This window comes from Sardina pilchardus, chromosome 19 (assembly GCF_963854185.1).
Source record: "Sardina pilchardus chromosome 19, fSarPil1.1, whole genome shotgun sequence".
NCBI classification, from domain to species: domain Eukaryota; kingdom Metazoa; phylum Chordata; class Actinopteri; order Clupeiformes; family Clupeidae; genus Sardina; species Sardina pilchardus.
The window spans coordinates 20,525,285-20,549,411 of record NC_085012.1 but is presented as its reverse complement, the minus strand read 5'-3'; the positions used below and the strand labels follow the sequence as shown (position 1 = coordinate 20,549,411).

The 24,127-nt window shown below is 40.5% G+C and overlaps 1 protein-coding gene across 1 annotated transcript; it reads left to right on the top strand.

Annotated features, from left to right (window-relative positions):
• The first annotated feature begins 2,623 nt into the window (after positions 1–2,623).
• On the top strand, positions 2,624–17,927 carry LOC134065838 (myosin-7-like). The gene is made up of 39 exons (XM_062520931.1): positions 2,624–2,642; positions 2,914–2,965; positions 3,947–4,155; positions 4,789–4,932; positions 5,066–5,222; positions 5,384–5,411; positions 5,503–5,605; positions 6,074–6,166; positions 6,261–6,324; positions 6,411–6,509; positions 7,487–7,590; positions 7,682–7,820; positions 7,910–8,028; positions 8,589–8,738; positions 8,817–8,987; positions 9,099–9,408; positions 9,502–9,569; positions 10,288–10,493; positions 10,584–10,707; positions 11,100–11,236; positions 11,643–11,898; positions 12,057–12,299; positions 12,394–12,570; positions 12,659–12,804; positions 12,900–12,990; positions 13,096–13,485; positions 13,582–13,708; positions 13,812–13,930; positions 14,021–14,217; positions 14,313–14,496; positions 14,582–14,747; positions 14,833–14,957; positions 15,078–15,386; positions 16,344–16,547; positions 16,650–16,946; positions 17,063–17,167; positions 17,312–17,407; positions 17,542–17,676; positions 17,815–17,927. Exons 3-39 carry the CDS (start codon positions 3,955–3,957, stop codon positions 17,833–17,835), a joined length of 5,805 nt encoding a protein of 1,934 aa, XP_062376915.1. The 5' UTR covers positions 2,624–2,642; positions 2,914–2,965; positions 3,947–3,954; the 3' UTR covers positions 17,836–17,927.
• The last annotated feature ends 6,200 nt before the right edge of the window (positions 17,928–24,127 follow it).

Below are 24,127 nucleotides of genomic sequence, written 5' to 3'. Positions count from 1 at the left end.
TGGGGTGTACTGTATGTGTGTGTGTGTGTGTGTGTGTGTGTGTGTGTGTGTGTGTTTTTTATGTGTGTAGAGGTGTTTGTGTGTGTGAGAGTGTTGAATTGTGGGGGTGCATGCCTGTGCGTCTTTATGTGTGTGTGTGTACTGCAGGAGGGCATGCACGTGCATATGCCTGCCTGTGCTGTGTAGGCCTGTGTGTGTGTGTGTGTGTGTGTGTGTGTGTGTGTGTGTGTGTGTGTGTGTGTGTGTGTGTGTGTGTGTGTGTGTGTGTGTGTGTGTGTGTGTGTGTGTGTGTGTGTGTGTGTGTGTGTGTGTGTGGTGCTTGTCTGTGTGTGTGTGTATGAAGCTAGCAAAGAAAACACACCATACCTGCTGTGAAGCATGGTGGGGGCAATATCATGTTGTGGGGATGTTTCTCTTCAGCGGGGACAGGCAATTGGTCAGGATAGAAGGAAAAATGGATGCTGCCAAGTACACCCAAATTCTTGAGGAAAACCTGCGCCCCTCTGCTAGACAGCTGAAGATGGGCAGGTCATTCACCTTCCAATACGACAATGATCCTAAACATACAGCCAAAAAAACAAAGCAGTGGCTTAAGGATAGGATGGTGAATATCCTTGAGTGGCAAAGTCAGAGCCCTGACTTAAATCCTATAGAGAATCTGTGGATTGACTTGAAGAGAGCAGTCCATCGCCATTCCCTACAGAATTTAACTGAATATTAACAATTCTGAACAGAAGATTGGGCAAATATTCCCCAATCTAGGCGTGCAAAGCTATAATAGAGACATATCCAAACAGATTGATGGCTGTAATGAAAGCAAAAGGGAGCTCTACCAAGTATTAAGTCAGGGGTATGATGACTTTTCCAACCCTGTTATTTTTTAATTAATTTTCAGAACAGAATTTTCAGAAATTTGTAGATAAAACTGGAAAAGATTTATTCATTTTTTAAAATAATTATTATTATATTTTTTTTTATTTCAGCCTGTAAGACAAAAAAAGTAACTATTTCAAAAGTGTATGATGACTTTCTATAGGCACTGTGATGCATTCAGAGTCCAGACACCTCCTAGTGGGCTTGAGCAGGGTGTCACTGGAGTCTGTGTAGCCACCTGCCATAGCAAGTCCTCCCATGCCAATGATATCAACCCTTCAAGAGAGGATGTGATGACCTCCCGACAGTAGTGGTGATGGCTCAAGGACTCTTGACAGCTGAGACTGAACACCATAAGGGTTATACACGAGATGGAATGACATATCTAACATCCCACAGCTCTCTAAATAAGTATTTGGGAGAATAGAGGTCGCGGATCCTGTGATCTCAAATGTCACACTTTCTTTGGTTGTGTAAACATGTCTTGACCCCAAAGCAAGTTGCTTAACAGTATAAGACCCAGAGGCCTATAGCTCAACACCTCCTTCATTTCATGGTGTGAACAGCTAAACAGCTGAACAACTGTCTCTGGATTGATAGTATAACCAGTAGTATAATGGATGAATTCTCTTACATTTCATTTCAGATGACTAAAGTCTCTTGTTTATAATCTTAATATACATTTGAACACAGGAACAAAGCTTTTATATTTGTAGATCTGTAAGCAAGGAAGTGTAAACATGTTATGGTCATGCGAATCAGTTCAAAATGGCAAAACCCAGGTCTTTAACTCATTTTTAAATAAATTATGAATTAAGTATTTGTTCTTAATACATTGTACAAGTAATTGTCCTGTGTGTTTCAGCAGGATCTGTTTAAGTAGTAGCAGTTGTGTGTGCTTTCTGACCTCTGAGTCCAAACAGCAGCTGCTGTACAAATTCATAAGGGTGGGAAGGAACACTGATGAACGTGTCAAAGGCTATCTACAGTTGATGGAGGAACCCGAGACTAAATTCACAAGGTTTATCTTTGTCCTCAAGGAAACAATGCAGTGACAGTAGTGCAGTGCTTGGCCTACTAAAAAGACAGCTGTGGTTGTCGTTGGACCAGTTTACAAACTAGAAGACGTTTAAGGGCACAAGGCAAGATTTTTGTTTGCTATTGGTCCTCAGGAGAAAATTATATCCTATCCACAAATAAAAGTTGGAGAGGGGGCAAAAAATCAAGCATCAGTTTGTCATTGTCCTTGGCTCTATACACATTGGTAATACTTATATCCAAAGAAACAACAAACATAATGTACAGTTTCAAGATAACAAATCCACAAAAGGGAGATCCACATTAATTTCTGTCTTCCTAAATTGACACAGGCATCACATAAAATTGTTTTAACAAAGACCTCACTGATTCTAAAATGAATATTATATCCTTTATGTACTGAAAATACTCCTGACTACAGAAAGAACGAGTGACAAGGTCAGAGATTTATCTCACAATAGCTAACTCCAAATTAGGAGAGAGTAAGAAGTTCAGGTGTTGGTGATGCTCTGCCATTCTCTCCTATTGTGCCTGCATGTGCCTGTCCCCTCCTGTCTGGATAAGCCAATTGTTGCCACGTGCCTCCACCCTTATGGCCAGTTTTCCTTTGACAAAACTCTGGTGTGGTGGGAGTCAGTTGATGCTCTGTCCATATTGGGATGGACCATCCCCTACAAAAGGGTGAATCAACCAGGGCCTCGACAGCAGATACAGCAAAGACCAACCAAGAGGTACTGTAAGTATTCAATCTGTTCCTACTAAGAGGAGCAGATAGACAGAGAGATAGATAGATAGACAGATAGACAGAGAGACAGACAGACAGACTTAGATGGAGGAGAATAGCAAGAATGATGCCAAATGGATGAACAGACATTTCGATAGTGGATACAGAGGCATAGCTGACTACAGTCAGAGTCAGACATATGGTGTACATCAGTGTACCTGCAACACTGCTGCTGTAACCCTGTGTGATCTGATTGCTTCTTGTCTGTTCACTTGCAGCACGTGACATCACATCTGCGCAACAGAACAAGTGAGGCTTGACCAAAACAAGGTGAGATACACAACTGAAAATATCACTAAAACTGTAGTTAAGTCAAGTTCATTCATGTACTGTACATTTTATACACAGGGATAATTTAGTGTGCTTTATTTTACTCTACTGTACTTTTTTGTCCCATTCCATTTAGTGATTTATAAACATGCAATTTTGTGACTTTATTTTAGTGAGAACCCTAGCTAATGTATTCCTCATCACAAAAAAAGTTGATGGAATTTGATGGAGAGGCATGTGGAAAAGCTCACTGCAGTAATCACTACTGCCTGAGAGTTTTTCTAAATCATGTTTTGACATCACAACTCTCAGTTAGGCAAAGTTTTTGAAGTGGCAAAAAGCTGATTTAGTTATTGTTTTCATGTGGCTATTAACATGTTGATCACTCTCAAGGACAATGTTTAAGTTGTTCAATATACTGAGGAACAGATTCAAGAGGACCAGTCAGTAGGTGACAGGGCCACATACATTTGGGAGTCATAAGCATAGCTATGAGAAAATCAAATTGTTCTTGAAGTTTTGTGCCGATGTTAACAAAGAAGCTCCTCTGTTGTAGGTATAATTTGAGCCAATTGATAACTACCTGTAAAAATCTCATAATAAAATCCTCATGAAAACTGAAAGCCAAGATATACAGTATAAAACGTACTGGTGAATTTTGTATTTGTTTTCTATAATTTTAACCGTTGACCGTACTTTAACTATCTTGTTTAAAACCAGGTAAACTTCACCAATCTGATTCTACAGATCCACTTTATTAATTTCAAATCTTCACTTGAAACAACTTAACACTCACCTCAGTATCTTACAGTATTGGTTAAAGTTCTGCCTGTCACATGATAATCTTAAAATGTTTTTTTTTTTTAAAAACATTCTAACTTGTCACTTTTCAGACATATTGCTATAATCATGTTCTTCGTCCATGAAGTCTCGTGTTTTCTCTGTGCAGGAATTAATCAGTTCAAATAATTTATATTGCAGTCTTCACCATGGGTGATGCGTTGATGGCAGAGTTTGGGGGGGCGGCTCCTTTTCTGAGGAAGTCAGATATGGAGCGTCTGGAGGCCCAGACTCGCCCCTTTGACATTAAGAGGGCCTGCTTTGTGACAGACCCTGAGGTTGAATATGTGAAGGGAGTGGTCCAAAGCAGAGACGGGGACAAAGTCACTGTTCTTACTGAGTTTGATAAGGTAATTCTTAAATCATTATCCTATATTCCTATATATTTTTCCATTTAGTTGTTCATTGGTCTAGATTGGACCATGGCATTTTCCCTGAAATCACACTGTTCTTACTCTAGAAGCCACTGTTCCCACCCAGTTTGGCCTACCATCAAATGCTTGACCTCTTTGGAAAGCTGACACAGTAGTTTCTAGCCTGGTGGTAAACTAGACCCCCAAATCTTTCAGATTAAGGGTCTGGCCACGAATAAGGAAAATGGCCCAACTAGAGGGGCGGCACCAAGCCTCTATTTTTGCATTTACTTTGTTGGTTCAATGGTTGTGTAGAATATATGCTATACATCTGCACAACTAATACTGGATAAAACAACATGAAGATTGCATTTCTAATTTCATATGGTGTGTATACAATTGATTTTGAATGTTGGGGGGAGGTGTACCATGGAAGGCACACAGTTCCATAACAGGTCTCACTTACTTTCAGCTTACTATAGAAATGCGATTTTTGCCAAGACTTTTTTCCCCTATGTTTTTCAGACTAGATTTGTATTGAGCTGCTTAGATGTTCTGTATGACAAATATGCTAAATAAAGATGAAGGAGTGCATGCTCTGGAGAGACTGATTTTGTTTCTATTACACAGACTGTCACCGTGAAAGAGGACAATGTCCACCAACAAAACCCACCAAAGTATGACAAAATTGAGGACATGGCGATGTTCACCTTTCTGCATGAGCCTGCTGTGCTGTTTAACCTCAAAGAGCGTTACGCAGCCTGGATGATCTACGTGAGTACAAACCTGAGGCTCTGTCCCATAGTAGCAAAAACAACTGACCAAACTTACAATTTCTTTCTGTAGACTTACTCTGTTGCTTCATTTCTAACATTGGTCATAATCAATAGTATGTCTATCTGTGCAGACCTACTCTGGGTTGTTCTGTGTAACTGTCAATCCCTACAAGTGGTTGCCAGTGTACGACAAGGAAGTTGTGGCTGCTTACAGAGGCAAGAAAAGAACTGAAGCCCCTCCCCACATCTTCTCCATCTCTGACAATGCCTACCAGTACATGCTCACAGGTAAAGACCTTCTGTTAAAGCAGCTGTCTTAGCACTAAATGGCAATATATTGAAAATTGATGACAATGATTCATCACGTTGCATTTAAATTGATAGCATGAATTCATGAATATAACATACCATGTTTTTATATTAACATTTCATGCTTGTACATTACACAGACAGAGAGAACCAGTCTGTCCTTATCACGTGAGTATAATCCAGTCTTTGATTCTAAAATTCTTGTTAACTTGTTGATGAGGGAGTGAACCTTTAAATACTTTTGTTTTTTTACCAACAGCGGAGAATCTGGTGCCGGAAAGACTGTGAACACCAAAAGAGTCATCCAGTACTTTGCTAGCATTGCAGCAACAGGAAAGAGGGACCCCTCTCAGGAGAAAAAGGTATATCACCTCACTGGGTGCTGGACATAATTTCCAGTCTGCAAGTAGCCTGATTTCACCAGACTCACTCACTTCATTAAGAGAGTCTGGGCACTCACAATTGATCAGTGATTCCTAATGCTATTTCCTACTTCGCCTAACCTCTACAAACTGCTAAAAAACAGCATTGGCAATCAGGAAATTATGCATTACCTTTGCTGTCTACATATTCTTCAAACTGCAATTTGTAGATGTTTGCATGTATGACTATTACCTTTTTCCACGACCACTTCTGATTAAAAAAACTAATGTCATCCCCTCTCGTTGTTGATTAGCCTGCCATCCTGGTGGCTGAGGAATACACATTGACAGGAGCCAAACTACTATCTCAGTAAAATTAAAATGAACAGAGCTAATAGGTGGGCCAAGCGAATCTCCAAGACCTAGCATTAGAAAGGTGAATTTATGTGTTGTGTTTAACTTTCCCAGGGCACCTTGGAAGATCAAATCATCCAGTGTAACCCTGCTCTGGAGGCTTTTGGTAATGCCAAGACCATCAGAAATGACAACTCCTCCCGATTCGTAAGCCCTCTATTGATTTCCAACTCAAAATCCACTCTTGTGAATTCCAACTCAAAATCACTGCCATATTAAATGTATGTGTCTCTCATGCTAGGGTAAATTCATCCGCATTCACTTCGGTGTGAGCGGTAAGCTGTCCTCAGCAGATATTGAGACCTGTAAGTATATAAGCCTTTTTTGACCGTCTTCATCTGTGGAGACCAAAGCAATAGCTTGAAATTGATAATTACTCTTCAATCCCCAGATCTGCTGGAGAAGTCCCGGGTCACTTTTCAGCTCAAGGCTGAGAGAGACTACCACATCTTCTACCAGATCCTGTCCCAACAGAAACCAGAGCTGTTGGGTGAGAAATGCATGTATATCTCCAGGCATTTGAGTGCATGAAAGTGAAATAAGGGCCTGTGTCCACCAATCACGTTTTTTTGCACCAACGGTAGCTATTTCAATTCAAATTCTATGAAGTTCAGCATTCACAAGACTCAGCGCCCTCAGCAGAAAAGAAGCCCTCGCCACTGACTGTTTTTTTATACAGCGCTCAGAGTGCTGAAAGTTGAAATCCATTCAACTTCTAGAACAACGCTGGACTTGTAAATGTCACTTCTCTCTCAATGACCAATCATAATTGAAAAGGGGGAAACCTCGTAACCTTGCAACAAGCGCTGACCAAAGTGCTGATAAAAGGTGGTTGAGGGTAGCCTGACTCTCGCCAGACCCTTGTAGTTCCGCCATGCTCCACCAGAGGCGTTTCGTTGAGCTCCACACAAGGGTCTGGACACGAGGGCAATCCAAACTCGTTCCAGTGATCAAAAAATGAGCAACCAATCAGGAGCGCCGAAGCGAGTGTTTGATTCAAATAACAATGGCGGCACGCAGCGAGGAGTGTTGTGCTGCCATTGATTCTGCTATTTCAACCGTTTTGTCGAATCTATCGAGTATTCATTCTTTAAAAGATTAACAGAGAATAGTTTTGAAGACATTTATTGGTGGCAAGGATGGTTTTACTCTTCTTCCGACCGGGTTTGGCAATAGCTTGAAGAAGCCTAGCACGTCATTCAAGATAACAGGCAAGTGGTTTATCAAATCACATGCGAGGATGTTTTACAAGGACCCGCCTTCATAAATACATCTCCTTTCGAGAAGTCCCAGATCCTTGTATGAAGCAGACAGCGAACTACAGGATCTGGCGAAAGTCAGGTTAGGTTGAGGGAGCTGTCAGCACAAAAAACGTGATTGTCAGACACAGGGCCTAAGTTTTTAATTATTTGTTTCCTTAGCTCAGTTACAGTAGCGTTACTTCAACTATGGTCTTGCTTTCTGCAGAGATGTTGTTGATCACCTCCAACCCCTATGACTACGCGTTCATCTCCCAAGGAGAGACACAAGTAGCCTCTATTGTTGATGCTGATGAGCTGATGGCTACAGATGTGAGTAGGCCTGCTTTTACTGTTCCATATATTCATACAGAGGTATGTTAAAGGGACGTAATTACTGAATTAAGTATTTGATTTGTAACAGGATGCATTTGATGTGCTGGGCTTTACTCAAGAGGAGAAGAACGGTATTTACAAGCTGACTGGTGCCATTATGCACTATGGCAACATGAAGTTCAAGCAGAAGCAGAGAGAGGAGCAGGCAGAGGCTGATGGCACTGAGGGTGAGTAGTAATGGATTTTGGATGTAACCCACATGTTACAGTTAAATGTGGGCAGAGGTGTAACTGTTATTGTGATATTTTCACTCCAGATTGCGACAAAGTCGCTTACCTCATGGGCCTGAACTCTGCTGACCTCATCAAGGGTCTGTGTCACCCAAGGGTCAAAGTAGGAAACGAGTGGGTCACCAAGGGACAGAGTGTTCAGCAGGTAATATCAGAATTCAGAATAGGAGCTCTTGTGATATTACAGTTTTGTAAGTATTATACATATTGATAGTAGTTAACTACACTGAGTCACTAATGTGTTATGAACAAGGTAGAGCTATTAAAGGTACACTATGCAAGATCTTTACCTAAATGCAGTACAACCTCTACAAAGCCAATTTGATGGTAAACAAACTTGTAATAGGGTAATTCTTCAGGTCGCTACCAACAGAACCAGCAATGTAACTTCAAGAATCGCAAACCCAAAGACATAATTTGGAAACATTACCTTGTCAGTAGATTTAGGTCTTTGGAGTTTTCACTTGTTGTTAGTCCTTTGCCTCAATGAGAAGCATTTTCATTGTGTACGGGGGGACAAGCCATCAGAAGTAGGCTATATACAACAGCAACGTAAAATATAAATATAAATGTAAAATATAAAGTGGCATATTGTGAGTCTAAGGGGAGCTCTAGAGTCGCCAAAAATACTTGAAACTGCATAATATACCTTTAAATATTATTCATTGGCATATTCCATGTTATTCATTACACCTTCATAATTAGGTGTACTACTCTATTGGAGCCCTGTCCAAGTCAGTGTATGAGAAGATGTTCAACTGGATGGTTGTCAAGATCAACCTGACCTTGGACACCAAACAGCCTCGCCAGCACTTCATTGGTGTGCTGGATATTGCTGGATTTGAGATCTTTGATGTGAGTTTTAAAGCTAAGACAAACACTACACTTTTAAACAAAATATATAATATTAATGAGATGCCCATTGTCTTTCAGTTCAACACCTTTGAGCAACTGTGCATCAACTTCACTAATGAGAAGCTGCAGCAGTTCTTCAACCACCACATGTTTGTGCTGGAGCAAGAGGAGTACAAGAAGGAGGGCATTGAGTGGGTGTTCATTGACTTCGGCATGGACTTGGCCGCTTGCATTGAGCTTATTGAGAAAGTGAGTGACACTTTATTTACTGACATATTTCTTTGAAGGCATAGATCACTATTATTTGTGTGGTTGTAAAATCTTTTGAATAATCTTCCTTCCATATTCTTTCCTCCCTAGCCCATGGGTATCATGTCCATCCTTGAAGAGGAGTGCATGTTCCCCAAGGCCAGTGATTCAACATTCAAAGCTAAGCTTTATGACAACCATTTGGGGAAAAATGCCTGCTTCCAGAAGCCCAGGATTATCAAGGGAAGACCAGAGGCCCATTTCTCCCTGGTTCACTATGCTGGCACTGTTGATTATAACATTGGCAACTGGCTGGTGAAGAACAAAGACCCTCTCAATGAGACCGTGGTCGGACTTTTTCAGAAGTCTAATCTTAAGATGTTGTGCGCTCTCTTCGCTGGCTATGCCGGTGCTGACTCAGGTATTCTGTCAATCTTTTCCTAATTAATCATGTGATATTGATAGATCACCATCAAATGTATGTAAAAAGCTGATGGAGATGGTATTTTTATAGCCCCGGAGGGTGGCGGTGGCAAGAAGAAGAAGGGTTCTTCTTTCCAGACTGTATCTGCCCTTCACAGGGTAAGTGTAACAGGATAAGTTAACATACTAAAGTGAATACATTTACTAGTACCACATACCTTTCTTTTAAAGGGATATTCTGCCATTTTTGGAAATACGCTCATTTTCCACCTCCCCTCAGGCAAAACAATCGATGTTTACCTTGTTCCCGTTCATCCAGCCATTCTGTGAGTCTGACGATACAACTTTTAGCTTCAGCCTAGCATAGATCATTGAATCGGATTAGACCATTAGCTTCTCGCCTGCTAGCTTCATGTTTAAAAGTGACTAAGATTTCTGGTAATTTTCCCATTTAAAACGTGTCTCCTCTCAAGTTAGAAAGTGCAATAAGACCAACTGAAAATGAAACCTGGCGTTTTTCTAGGCTGATTTGACATTGAACTACACTCTCATCTGGCGTAATAATCAAGGCAACTTGCAAACTACTGGCACTACTACTGCTTGTTGTCTATGGGGACTATTTTCAGATGCTGCATACGATATCACTGCGCCTATGGTACGTTTGCAAGTTGCCTTGATTATTACGCCAGATGAGAGTGTAGTTCCATGCGTATTTCAAAAAATGGCGGAATATCCCTTTAAGTATATATAGATCAATGATAGATAGATAGATAGATCGATACTTTTATTGATCCCCAAGGGGAAATTCAAGATGGGCCTACTGGGATTCTGTGCAGTCCTACTGATTTTTGTTTTCATTTAAATGTCTGAACAACAGGAAAATCTGGCCAAGCTGATGACCAACTTGAGGTCAACTCACCCCCACTTTGTGCGCTGCCTCATCCCCAACGAGACCAAGACTCCTGGGGCCATGGAGAATCCTCTGGTCATGCACCAGCTGCGCTGTAACGGTGTGCTGGAAGGCATCAGGATCTGCAGAAAGGGCTTCCCCAACAGGATCCAGTATGCAGACTTCAAACAGAGGTAAAATGTGTTTTGGTCCTAATTAGTATACATTTCTTAGAACAATATTGAGAGAACATGTCTATATCAGGACTTTTGTAACCTCTTCAGATACCGTATCCTGAATCCTGCAGCTATCCCTGATGGACAGTTCATTGACAATAAGAAAGGAGCAGAAAAACTGCTTGGATCCCTGGATGTTGACCATGAGCAGTACAGATTCGGACACACTAAGGTGCTTCACAGTATAATGCTGATAAACCTTCAATGATAAAGCAAAACCTGTGACACTTTCTGAGGTATAGGTACCTACTTTTGGTGTCATCAGTTTCATGTTGATGGTTTATGGACCAGCGCAGGACTGATTGACACTGATCAGTCATTTTCATAAACCATGCAGGCTAACCACAATGAAGTTTGATGGTTCAGGTTGGAAACCTCACAACAATGTAAACAATACTGCTGAAAAAGTGATCATGTTAAAGAGATTTTTTGTCATAAACAACTGGGCTTTGCAGTTTGCAAGGTCTTTGTTTTCTTTTCGGCAGACCACTAACACTCTAAAATGCCAGTTTTGTTAAGCCTAATAACATTCTAATTCTAAAAATATAAACTGTTCATTCAAAGGTGTTCTTCAAAGCTGGTCTCCTGGGTGTTCTTGAGGAGATGAGAGACGACCGTCTTGCTCTTATCATCACTGGTATCCAATCAAGAGCAAGAGGCATGCTGGCAAGAATTGAATTCCAGAAGATTGTTGAACGCAGGTAAATAGGTTTACTGATTGGATGAAGGATGTCATTGCACAAAAATGTCCACAGAGAAAGCAAGAAACACTGGTTTAATAATCATTCAAATGTGCAAATAATGTTAGAGTCTACTTCTTTACATTGCATTCTCATGAAACTATTCTTCATGTCAGGTATACAGGTGAAGTAATTTTAGAATTTGATATTCATTTAATTTTGTTTTACCTAAAACTTCCTTCCATCCATTGCAATTCCATTTGTGTAAGCAACACAACATTGCTTTAAAAAATCAACATGTGTTAAATATGAAGGTGTTGCCACAAAAACACACCTAAGACATGTTTTGCTTCTGTTGCTGTTGTTCTGTTAAAAGACAATGAATAATGTTATCTGTTATCTATTTTTTCACCTTTCAAATCTTCAGGGATTCCCTTCTTGTCATTCAGTGGAATGTCCGTGCTTTCATGGGGGTCAAGAATTGGCCCTGGATGAAGATGTACTTCAAGATCAAGCCCCTGCTGAAGTCTGCTGAGTCTGAGAAAGAGATGGCAAACATGAAGGAAGAATTCCTGAAGCTGAAGGAGGCCTATGCTAAATCTGAGGCTCGTAGAAAAGAGCTGGAGGAGAAAATGGTTTCGATTGTCCAAGAAAAGAATGACCTGCAACTTCAAGTACAGACTGTGAGTATACTTTACAATTTAACCAGCAATTATTAGTCAGTGAAAGATCTACCAATTTAAATGTAATGAATATCCAAAAGCATATATTAATATAGTACTCAGATTTACTTTAATTTGTAGCTTCAATCTATCAATCTACAATATTTTGTTCATCACAGGAACAAGACAGTCTTTGTGATGCTGAGGAACGATGTGAAGGTCTGATCAAGAGCAAGATCCAGCTTGAGGCCAAATCCAAGGAGCTGACTGAGAGACTGGAAGATGAAGAAGAGATGAATTCAGAGCTCACGGCAAAGAAGAGGAAATTGGAGGATGAGTGCTCTGAGCTTAAGAAGGATATTGATGATCTGGAGCTCACTCTAGCTAAAGTAGAGAAAGAGAAGCATGCCACTGAGAATAAGGTCAGCAGAACTGAAAATAACCAAGGAAAATGTTACTAATCAAGTCAAGTAATTAAGTAATCAATCGTTTGACAATGGTCGACTTTACCTTTAGGTTAAAAACCTGACAGAAGAGATGGCAGCTCTTGATGAAATCATTGCCAAGCTGACCAAGGAGAAGAAAGCACTGCAAGAGGCTCACCAGCAAACACTGGATGACCTTCAGAGTGAGGAGGACAAAGTCAACACTCTGACTAAGGCCAAAACCAAGCTGGAACAGCAAGTTGATGATGTAGGCAATAAAACCAACAGGCACCTATTTCTCACTGCATGAAATGAATAAAGACACTTATACAATTCCTTTTTTTTATCCTCAATAGCTTGAAGGGTCCCTGGAGCAGGAAAAGAAACTTAGGATGGATCTTGAAAGAGCTAAGAGGAAGCTTGAGGGTGACTTAAAGTTGACCCAGGAAAGTCTTATGGACTTGGAGAATGACAAACAACAGCTAGAAGAGCGGATGAAGAAGTATGTACAAATCAGACAGTCATCTATAATAGATAACAAACACATTTTAAAAAGCATATATTCTATTGACATTTTCATTGGCTGTTTCAATACAGGAAAGACTTTGAGATCAGTCAACTTAATAGCAAGATTGAAGATGAACAAGCTATGGCTGCCCAGCTCCAGAAGAAACTGAAGGAGCTGCAGGTAAATGGAGAATAAAAACCACTAATAAATCAAACATAACATTTGAAAACATATTTCTCAAAGAAAGAAAGAAAGAAAATATACTTCCGATTTTACTTTCCTTAGGCTCGCATTGAGGAGCTGGAGGAAGAGCTGGAGGCTGAGAGAGCTGCCCGAGCCAAAGTGGAGAAGCAGCGGGCAGACCTGGCCAGAGAGCTGGAGGAGATCAGTGAGAGGCTGGAGGAGGCTGGAGGTGCCACTGCTGCCCAGATTGAGATGAACAAGAAGAGGGAGGCTGAGTTCCAGAAGCTGCGCAGAGATCTTGAAGAGTCCACTCTGCAACATGAGGCCACTGCTTCCACACTGAGGAAGAAGCACGCAGACAGCGTAGCTGACCTCGGGGAGCAGATTGACAACCTTCAGAGGGTGAAACAAAAGCTTGAGAAGGAGAAGAGTGAGCTCCGTCTGGAGTTGGACGATATTGTCTCCAACATGGAGCAGGTCTCCAAAGCCAAGGTTTGTATAAAATGTATAAAAACAAGAACCTGTATAATATGTCTCACTGGATTCTCTATATTGACAGCTGACAAACGTTTTGTACCATTTTATCAGACAAACTTGGAGAAGATGTGCAGAACACTGGAGGACCAGATGAGTGAATACAGAACAAAGGCCGAAGAAGGCCAGCGTTCCATCAATGACCTCACAATGCAGAGAGCCAAGCTTCAAACTGAAAATGGTAAGTCAAAATGGTAAAACCATACTATTGATTTGCTACATATATCAAGAAAAAAGAAGAAAAGAAGCATTATCATTGAAATACAAATATTCTGTTAATCAAGGTGAGCTTGCAAGACAGTTGGAAGAGAAAGACTCACTTGTTTCTCAACTGACAAGAGGCAAACAGTCCTACACGCAGCAGGTTGAGGATCTTAAGAGGCAACTTGAAGAGGAAGTGAAGGTATTCATAACTGACATTCAGGAAAATCTTTCAGTTGTTAGACTACAGCTATGACATATCTGATGGACTTGTATCTGATCCTATCCACAGGCTAAGAATGCACTAGCCCATGCAGTGCAGTCTGCACGCCATGATGCTGACCTCTTGAGAGAGCAGTATGAAGAGGAGCAAGAGGCCAAGGCTGAGTTGCAGCGCAGTCTCTCCAAGGCCAACTCTGAGGTGGCTCAGTGGAGAACCAAGTATGAAACTGATGCCATTCAGAGGACTGAGGAGCTGGAAGATGCCAAGTAAGGTCCTGGGGAACTGACTCTATGATTTGTAGAAATTCAATGGTTAGACATGGCATGTACATTTGTCACTCATTTGTCATACTTTTCCTCAGGAAAAAGCTGGCTCAGCGTCTGCAAGATGCAGAGGAAGCTGTGGAGGCTGTCAATGCCAAATGCTCCTCCCTGGAGAAAACTAAGCATAGACTGCAGAATGAGATTGAAGATCTCATGGTAGATGTGGAGAGATCCAGTGCTGCTGCTGCTGCTCTAGACAAGAGACAAAGAAACTTTGATAAGGTAAGAAAACAGCTGGTCCTAACACAATTGCCAATATTCCTTCACATGTTTATCAGATTTCACTGAAAGATTTTCACCTGAACAGGTCTTATCTGAGTGGAAGCAGAAGTATGAGGAGTCCCAGACTGAGCTTGAAAGCGCCCAGAAAGAGACCAGATCTCTTGGCACTGAACTCTTTAAACTCAAGAACTCTTATGAGGAATCTTTGGATCACCTTGAGACCATGAAGAGGGAGAACAAAAATCTCCAAGGTCTGTTTGATGCTCCCTTAAGACAAAACTTATATAACTGTCAAAGTGACACCACACAACTAACTAATCTTCATCTGCTTTCCAGAGGAAATTTCTGATCTCACTGAGCAACTTGGTGAGACTGGAAAGAGCATTCATGAGCTTGAGAAGGCCAGGAAGACACTTGAGCAAGAGAAGGCAGAGATCCAGACTGCCCTAGAGGAAGCTGAGGTACATTCATAAAGATCAAAATAATCAGAAAACTAGTGTCCCTCATTCCAACATGGCATAGGATGCTTGTTTTTTACAGAAATATAAAACTTAGATTATTATGTTACTATATCTCCATAGGGTACCCTTGAACATGAGGAGGGTAAAATCCTCAGAGCTCAGCTGGAGTTCAATCAGGTCAAAGCTGACATTGAGCGCAAACTTACTGAGAAGGATGAGGAGATGGAGCAAGCCAAGAGGAACCAGCAGAGAGTGGTGGATACCCTGCAGAGCTCACTGGAGTCTGAGACTCGCAGTAGGAATGAGGCTCTCAGGGTGAAGAAGAAGATGGAGGGAGACCTCAATGAGATGGAGATCCAGCTCAGCCAGGCCAACAGGCAGGCAGCTGAGGCCCAGAAGCAGCTCAAGGGTCTCCATGGACATATGAAGGTAAAACAATGCAGCACATAATCCCATTGACAGTAAAGAGATCACTAAATGCATAGGTGTTATGAGTGCATTCCTAAAGTAGACGTAACAGCTATTATAACACAGTTCTTCATAGTGCTGCAGAAAGTTCCATTCACAAGAATGGACCTTCCCAATGTTCTGAAGACTGTTAAATCTATTTATTCCACAGCTTGGTTGAATTCCCCATTGCCCTACGTTCTATAACGGGGTGCATTAACCGTATGCACACCCATGAAGTAGTTCCAATTTGTTGGCCGTATCACAGTTGTATATTAATTCGTCAAACTCATTGTGAAGTTTAAATGAACTGCCACAATGCATCCAAGCTGTAAAATACTGATGTTCAAAACATAGCAAGATTTAGCATATGACGGAGGTGGTTTTTAGCTAGTTGGATGGAAGTACGCTAAATAAAATAGTGATGTTTTCAAAGTTAACGTACAGCAGAATACTGGAATATGCCCAATTGACAACGGGAGAGATAGAACTAACGACTGGCTTTTGGCTGTAGCAACTATCCATTTAGAACTAACGACTGGCCTTTAGCCATAGCAACCATCCATTTAGAATTAGTAACGGCAGTTTGTCCTTTAAGTTGAGAAATTAGTTGAAATGTATCTGGGAAAAGTAGTTCTACAAACAAGACAGCTCTAGTGATTGAAACATTTAAATTATAACCGGAGATGAACGCAAGGCAAGTGACAACAGTGAAATAAGCAGGACAATGGACTTTACGCCATTTGATTATTCAAAGTCAATACTGACCTGAAGCACTTTTTGCTCATTGTCTACCAAAGACTTCCCTCATATATTTTTCTATCTTCTCTATTAATTTACTGATATTTGTGCATGTAGTCAAAGTTATCAACAAGGTTTGGTTGTATATTATCAACCTGGAGATTACATGATTACATTTCTAACATGTGTACATTGCAGGATTCCCAACTGCAGCTGGATGACGCTCTACGTAATAATGATGATCTCAAAGAGAATACTGCTATTGTGGAGAGACGCAGCAATCTTCTGCAGGCTGAATTGGATGAGCTCAGGTCCCTGGTGGAGCAGACTGAGAGAGGCCGGAAACTGGCTGAACAGGAGCTGCTGGACGTCAGTGAGAGGGTGCAGCTGCTGCACTCTCAGGTAAAATCTTAAATTGGTGTTTTTCAGATATGTTCATATGACAGAGATTATTTCACAATGTGACACGGACCATCGTGAACATTCCTGTCTTGTCACACATAGAACACCAGCCTGCTGAACCAGAAGAAGAAGCTGGAGGGTGATACATCCCAGTTGTCGAATGAAGTAGAGGAGGCTGTGCAGGAGTGCAGGAATGCAGAGGAAAAGGCCAAGAAGGCCATCACTGATGCTGCCATGATGGCAGAGGAGCTGAAGAAGGAGCAGGACACCAGTGCTCACCTGGAGCGCATGAAGAAGAACATGGAGCAGACCATCAAGGACCTGCAGCACCGTCTGGATGAAGCTGAACAAATCGCCATGAAGGGTGGCAAGAAGCAGATCCAGAAACTGGAGGCCAGGGTAAATGCTGTGCTTTTGCTAAAGAGTTCTTCCTGCTAATCAGTGCTTAACTACATGTGTTTACAGGTACACATATCACCATTTGTTTAACATTTGCTTTACTTGTCTACATTAAGGTGAGAGAGCTGGAAAGTGAGGTGGAAATGGAGCAACGGAAGGCTGGTGATTCTGTCAAAGGAATCCGTAAATATGAGCGTCGCATCAAGGAGCTCACCTATCAGGTATATTAAATTATACCATACCAAGCATACTTTTTAATTATACATAATGCTAAATGCTAACACAAAATTATACCATATACCCAAAATACCTTTTATAATGTATAATGCTTTATACTAAAATTCACCCACCTCTCCCATCTGTAGACTGAAGAGGACAAAAAGAATTTGCATCGTCTTCAGGATCTGGTGGACAAACTGCAGCTGAAGGTCAAGTCCTACAAGAGAACATCAGAGGAGGCTGTAAGTGACATTCTCTTCTCCTTAGTGTTTCCTTCTCCTTATTTTATCTGTCATCAAAGTTGTTTAATCTATTGACTGTTGAACATGCAAATACACAATGAACAAAATACAACTAATTTGTGTGCACATTTCAGGAGGAAGCTGCCAATAGCAATCTGGGCAAGTTCCGCAAGCTGCAGCATGAGCTGGATGAGGCTGAGGAGAGAGCTGATATAGCCGAGTCTCAGGTCAACAAGATGAGATCCAAGAGCCGTGATGCAGGTGGCAAGGTGAGGGCTACAATTGCACTGTATTTGCAGTATTTAGCAGCATTAGGCTCTTCCACAAGTCATAAGGATTAGTAATCCTAATCATATTTATCCACATATCACTGGCAATATTTTTACAAATGTTTTGCTCTATTACAGAAAGGACACGATGAAGAATGAAGCTCTCATGACGGACTTGTCTGAAAAGCTCTTGTTTGCAGTGTTTTAGTTTTCAGTATGGAATGCATTCCAATACAATCACTTAAAAAGTGTTTCTGCTGTTTGTATGTTCACTACTAAACTAAGGGGTTTTTTCCTTTTGATGATGCTATGAAGGGAATTGGCCCATTATGAACTTCATTAGACAGACAGTCATGACTGCTGGGAGGGACCAAATCAGCAGTATTTGACAAGCTCACTCTCTCTGCCTAATACAGCCACAACACTTGAAATGCCACTTAATCAGTATAAAGTACACTGCAAAAAAGTGTTATTAATTTTATATTAAGACAAAAAAAAATCTTTTTGGTATTGTTTTTAGTATAAAAATACGTACTTAATTTATTATTTCAAGGCATTCAAGGCGAAACAAATTTGGCAGCAAAACTTATAAGACAACTTAAAGTGCAAAATGCAGAAGTAGCCTTCGTCTCCTCAGTCTCTGACTCTTCTGTTTCCAATTCAAGCACTCTCATTCAATACCACAGCCACGTATACTAATGTACATGTATTTAGCATTATCTGTTAAGAGTGAGGGTATTTATAAAAACTAGGAACTGTCATAATATTCAACATCTTGACCAACTTGATGTTGGTGACAAACCATGTTCGTCAATAGCTCTCAGAGGAACACTTTAGACAGTCATTGCTAAAATTCCCATCTTCTTCCCTAAAACCCAATCTGTCTGTTTACAGAGAAGAACTGCAAAGGAAGGTTAAAGTCAGCTGTAAACATAGGTTACAGTGGCAATGATAAATGACTATGACAAAAATGTAAAATAAATGTATTTGTAAGGGGGGGGGGATATCCCAGACGCAACACTGAAACACATTGGGCTTTCTCCCATGAGTTGGATAATGGATGTGGAGTTGGTAATGTTATTATGAGAAAAAACACGCTTTATCTGACTCTATAAGATGAATATAATAAGATGTATATTTTATCTGACTCCATAAGCTTGATTTCCGAATTACCGGATAACTAATGTGTTAACTATGGGTAGATTAACAATTATTAGGCATTGAGCCTTTGAATGTAAAAGTAAAGTAATGTCAGTAATTATCCTAAGGAGAGAGTAAACTTAACCTCAAACAAACAATAAACTTGAACTTAAACTTTAACGAGTTACCAAGTTACAATGCAAATACAATGCAAATACAAAATACACCAGATAAAACAATGTGTCAAATAAAGAAAATAACAAACCATAAAGAAAGAAAGAAAATTCGAGATAGATAGATAAAGAGAAAGGGAGAAAGAGATATATATAGAGAGAGAGATAGCAAGGGAGAGCGGGGCAGAAAGGCCAAGAGGTCAGCATGGCCTCTTGCCAAAAGCAGAGAAAAGAAGAGAGCGAGGTGAGAAGCATCTCCCTTTTTTTTATCAATCATCCAGCCCACCCCCAACACACCAGGATTAACTGAGAGTGGCTGTGGTGTCTAAAACTAGTGTTGTTCTTAGTCTACAACTATGTACAAATGCATTAGATTATAATGAAACCATGATCAGACTGTTGCCCACATTACAAGTATTAATTCAAGACCAAACATGCATGTATTACATTCACAACATACATTTACCATCATATCTCAAATTACAAGAATTACAAAAAATCAACAGTTTCAATCACCATCTTGACTAAGAAGCGACCTGTGGACCACTGTTATGGGGTGTGAGGTGCATATAGTGATGTCCTGCCCACATTGATGCTGCAGTGTTGGATACATGGCCAGGGACCACCTGCAATACCTTCACAGACCACCAGAGCACTGCCCTGCCTGCAGCCTGTCAAAGCTCAAATTGATGGATAATCGTTCATCATGAAAAAATCCTGAATAAGTACCTGAGATTCTACTAAGCTATTACTGAAATACCACTGATTTATTATGATAGATAATGAATAAATAGATATTGATTAAGACTGTTAATCAGTTTGTCAATCTCTTCTACTACAATCTTCAAATTATATGATTAATAATGACAGCTAACATTCTAACCACTGGTTCAAGCAGATTTTTATAGACCCTTTCAACTGCAGAAAAAAACAGGTGCCATTCCTAGGGCATTTTTGGTGGCGCATAAAACAAACAACATTGCGCTAGTGGAAAATAAGGAACAAACAAACAAAAAAAGTTTTAAAGTTGATATATTTTGTATAGCATTACGGTAATGTCTGATTGATTTTTAATTTCCGTGTTGTGATGATTTTGAACATGTCAACAGAAAACCCTCTAGGAAAAGACTGCAAGGGTCTACAAAATAAATAAACACTACTTAACAGTAACTATCTCAGGAACTATCAGATTATGATATTTTAGGAGATTCCAAGACTGCCTGGGAGTAACTCTCACAAGGTTAGGAAATATCCAACTCTACTGAAGTGATAAAATGGTGAAAGGTCTTTATGAAATAGTCTGTACTATATTGAAAACACTGAAGACATAACCTATGAATATAAACAAATAACCAGACCCATTCACAAAGCCAAATTAAGAATTATATCACAGCACATGCTCAACACAGTATAGCCTTCTTACTTTTACACCTTGGCATCTCCTGTTGTATTGACACTGAACTGGGAGGGTCCACCTCAAGGACCAGAGAAATCTTCCATTTGAGCTCTTTCAGTTTTATTGTCAAGGCTGTAAAAAGACTCATCCACGGGGTACTCCTGTATGACAAAGTCAGAAAGAGAGAAATAGTATAAATACACAGAATTAGTATAAATACACAGTATCTAAAAATAGCATAGATAAATACAGAGTATTTAAATTAAGCCATTTTTAAAGATGTAAGGTGTTTTTCACTTCTTCTACTAGACTGACCTTAAACTAAGTGAACTCATGTAGAACGGGGTAAAAACTATAAAAACATTTCCACGTCCTTGTGCTTGTCTTAGGCTGATCCTACACTGAAATGCCTGTGTGCTGAAATGAATGCTCTGGCTCTGGTCACAGAGGAGGAGTCTGTTGGCTGCTGCTCCACTGAGATTCTATAAGGAGATGACAAGGGACAAGGGAACACCTGTTGTGCTTCACTTTACAACACAGCTCAAGACACACACACACACACACACACACACACACACACACACACACACACACACACACACACACACACACACACACACACACACACACACACACACACACACACACACACACACACACACACACACACACACACACACACACACACACACACACACACACACACACCACTCAGTATGGAAGTAAGCCAGAGAGGCCATCTATACCCACTTCCGTGTCTGTGGAAACTGATGGACAGAGGAATGCTGTGACCTTGAAATCTTACGCTCTCCCACAGTACTGTGCACAATGACAATAAAGTTGAATCTTATCTATTATAACCCTAAACTGAATATGCTAGCAACCTCCTTGGATGATCAAATCCAAATCAAAACTTTTCAGCAACAACATAATTTCATTGAAGCATATTATCATCATTTAATTTCAGTAATTACTTAAGATCAAAATGGATGCCATCAGCAAATACAATACGTGACTAACCAACGTCCAGGGGCACCACAACATATTCTTTCTCTTCTGGTTTTATAAGTTGCAACCCAAGAAGCCTAGGAGAATGAAAGGGGGTCCACATCTTGATGTCCATCTGTTGCAGATTAGATTTAAGCATTTCTCAGTATCTGTGACATTTAGCAAAAATTTCACAGGGTTATCTTTGTACTCAAGGACAAAGGGAAGGAGGCATGCATGTGCATGGTAAACAAAACAGCACAAGGCCTTCAAGTCACTTTCTTTGCAGCTTGAGGGACAGCAACAGATCCATGCGTCTCTAAATGGTTAGAGGACACCCAAGAGAGGGCAATGCAGTGCAACAGAGCCTCACTCATCTGTTCTGTCCCACAAACTGTAGCCCATGAGCACTACTGCAGACAAAAACTAAACACAGCTGTGTAATTGATGAACTGTCAGAAAATGTTGCAGATAAAAACATGCTGATACAACAATTTTATTGATCTGATCTGTGGACATACAGTATGAGTGTTCACATGTCCACAGCAAAATAACTCGGTAAGCATAATTAATTAACAATAGCATCTGTTGGGATTCAGTATATATTACTGTGTTCAGTTGAATTGCAGTGCCTGTTAAAGGAAAACTATGCAGGATTGGCAATTTCATCTCCGGTTTCGCTTTCACTTTTTCGTTTTCGCTCGGTTTATGCTGGCATATTTCTCTGCAGAGCTTCCCCTACAGGCAGCTTTAGCATGTATATTTTACAAAACTCCTCAATCGGTCAGTCTGCCTCGCCTTTTCATGAGACTTTACATTACACTTCCTGGAGTAGAGCATGGGTGCGTGCCCGAGGGCTCCAGAAATTGCAAGCGTGTTTCTACCGCTACAGACCACTAGGGCGGCCATTGCATAGTTTACCTTTAAAGTGTAACTTCACCCCATAACTCCACCCACTTCACATTTCTGAAAAAGGCCAAATTTTGGACCAAAATGCCATGACATGTTTCAACTTGTAGAGGGTGCAGAGAGCTATATCTCCAGTACAAAATCATACGAAATGTTGCTTTTCTCGGGAAACACGATTTTTGTCAATATTAACCCTGGTAATAGTGTAGGTCACCTCTTATGAGTACTTTCAATCAATCAACAGCTCAAAAAACATATTTTAGGGTGCAGTTACACTTTAAGTGTTAAACAGTATGCCAATACATTTTTCCAAATACATTAAACAAAATCAGATATCATGCAATGCATATTTAAAAAGCCTCTTCAGATGTATCTATTTCATCTAGTAGCAGTCAAAATTAAGGTGCTTACCAGTGATGAGCCGGCATGATGTTGACTTGCTTGAATGGTAGTGTTGTGGTTCTTTGTGAGGGGTCAAAGGTCACTTTTTCACAATAGGAGACCATGAAACAAACCTAATGAAATAAAACAAAAAAAAAACTGCTTAATACACGTCCATGAGTATGTACTGAGTAAATCCAACAACTTTGATAATGACCATGCCACATCTGTTCATGGTCCTTAGCAAACAAAACTGTAAAAAGTCCCACAGGGTTACCACCACTGCTCTGTACATCTGCCATGGCTCAGTGAAGTCATGTGAACATGGGTAGATAAACAAGCTTATGCATACAAAAGGAAACTATGTGATTCAGTCAAGACAGCCCCCGGTGTGCTTGACCGGGAGTCCATGTAGCCACCCACAGCAAGTCCATCCATGCCAACAATATCCATCCTTTAGGAGCTGGGACGTCATCCCGGCAGTGGTGTTGATTGCTCAAGGATTCCAGACAGCTGAGTGTCCCCATAAGAGTCACACAGGAGATGGAATGGCATGTCCAACATCTCACAGTTATCTAATTAAGGATACTGTGACCTCAAATGTCTTAACGTGGGTGAAGAAAAATCACCTTCACTCTTAGGCCTTCACAGTCACATTATCGGAACCCTGAGGGTGGCTTCACAATTTCTTTGGTGTGTAAACATGTCTCACGGTTTTCTTAACCCCAAGTCAAGTGATAATGTAAGACTCAGATGCTTTTGGCTTAACACCTCCTTGACATCTTGGTGCAAACAGCTGAACTAGTGTTTCTAGATGGATATGATAAGCGAGGCCAGTGGCCAGCTACCCTGTAGACATAATGGCTGGGTTTCCCAGATTCGTTAAGAAGCTCTTAAGTGCTAAGAACTTCTTAGGAGCGTTCTAAGTTCGTAGCACTTAAGAGCTTCTTAACGAATCTGGGAAACCCGGCCAATATCTTCAGTAATATAATTGAGGACTTCCGTCAATTCCCTCAAGCACAATTTACATTTAATTTCAGATATCTATAGTCTCTTATTTATGAGGTTAATATTACATTTCAGCATAGACACAATGCTTTTTCATTTGTACTGTAGATCTGTAAGCACCTAGTGTGCATGTGTAACTACCAAAGGCAAGTTTTGTGGTCAAACAAATCAGTTAAAAATGTCCAAACCCAGGTCTTCCTTATCTCATTTTCAAATCAAATAGGGATTTAGTGGCTGTTCATAAATCATTTTGCAATCTAATTAGCCTGTGTTTCAGTACCATTTGTGTTTGTAACACACAGTAGCAGTAATTGTGTGTGCACTCAGACTCTGATTCCAAAGAACAGCTGCTGTAAAGATTCATAAGAGTGTGAAGGTACATTGACAAGTGCTTCAAAGGCCATCTGAAGTTGATAGGCTTCACAGGGTTATCTTTGTCGTCAAGGAAACAATACCA

Excerpts from the sequence above, each read along its gene's own strand:
- LOC134065838 (XM_062520931.1), top strand. The coding sequence starts at position 3,955 with ATGGGTGATGCGTTGATGGCAGAGTTTGGGGGGGCGGCTCCTTTTCTG. Across the intron at positions 15,387-16,343 it reads GTCTCCATGGACATATGAAG|GATTCCCAACTGCAGCTGGA; the intron begins GTAAAACAATGC and ends TGTACATTGCAG. Across the intron at positions 16,947-17,062 it reads TCCAGAAACTGGAGGCCAGG|GTGAGAGAGCTGGAAAGTGA; the intron begins GTAAATGCTGTG and ends GTCTACATTAAG.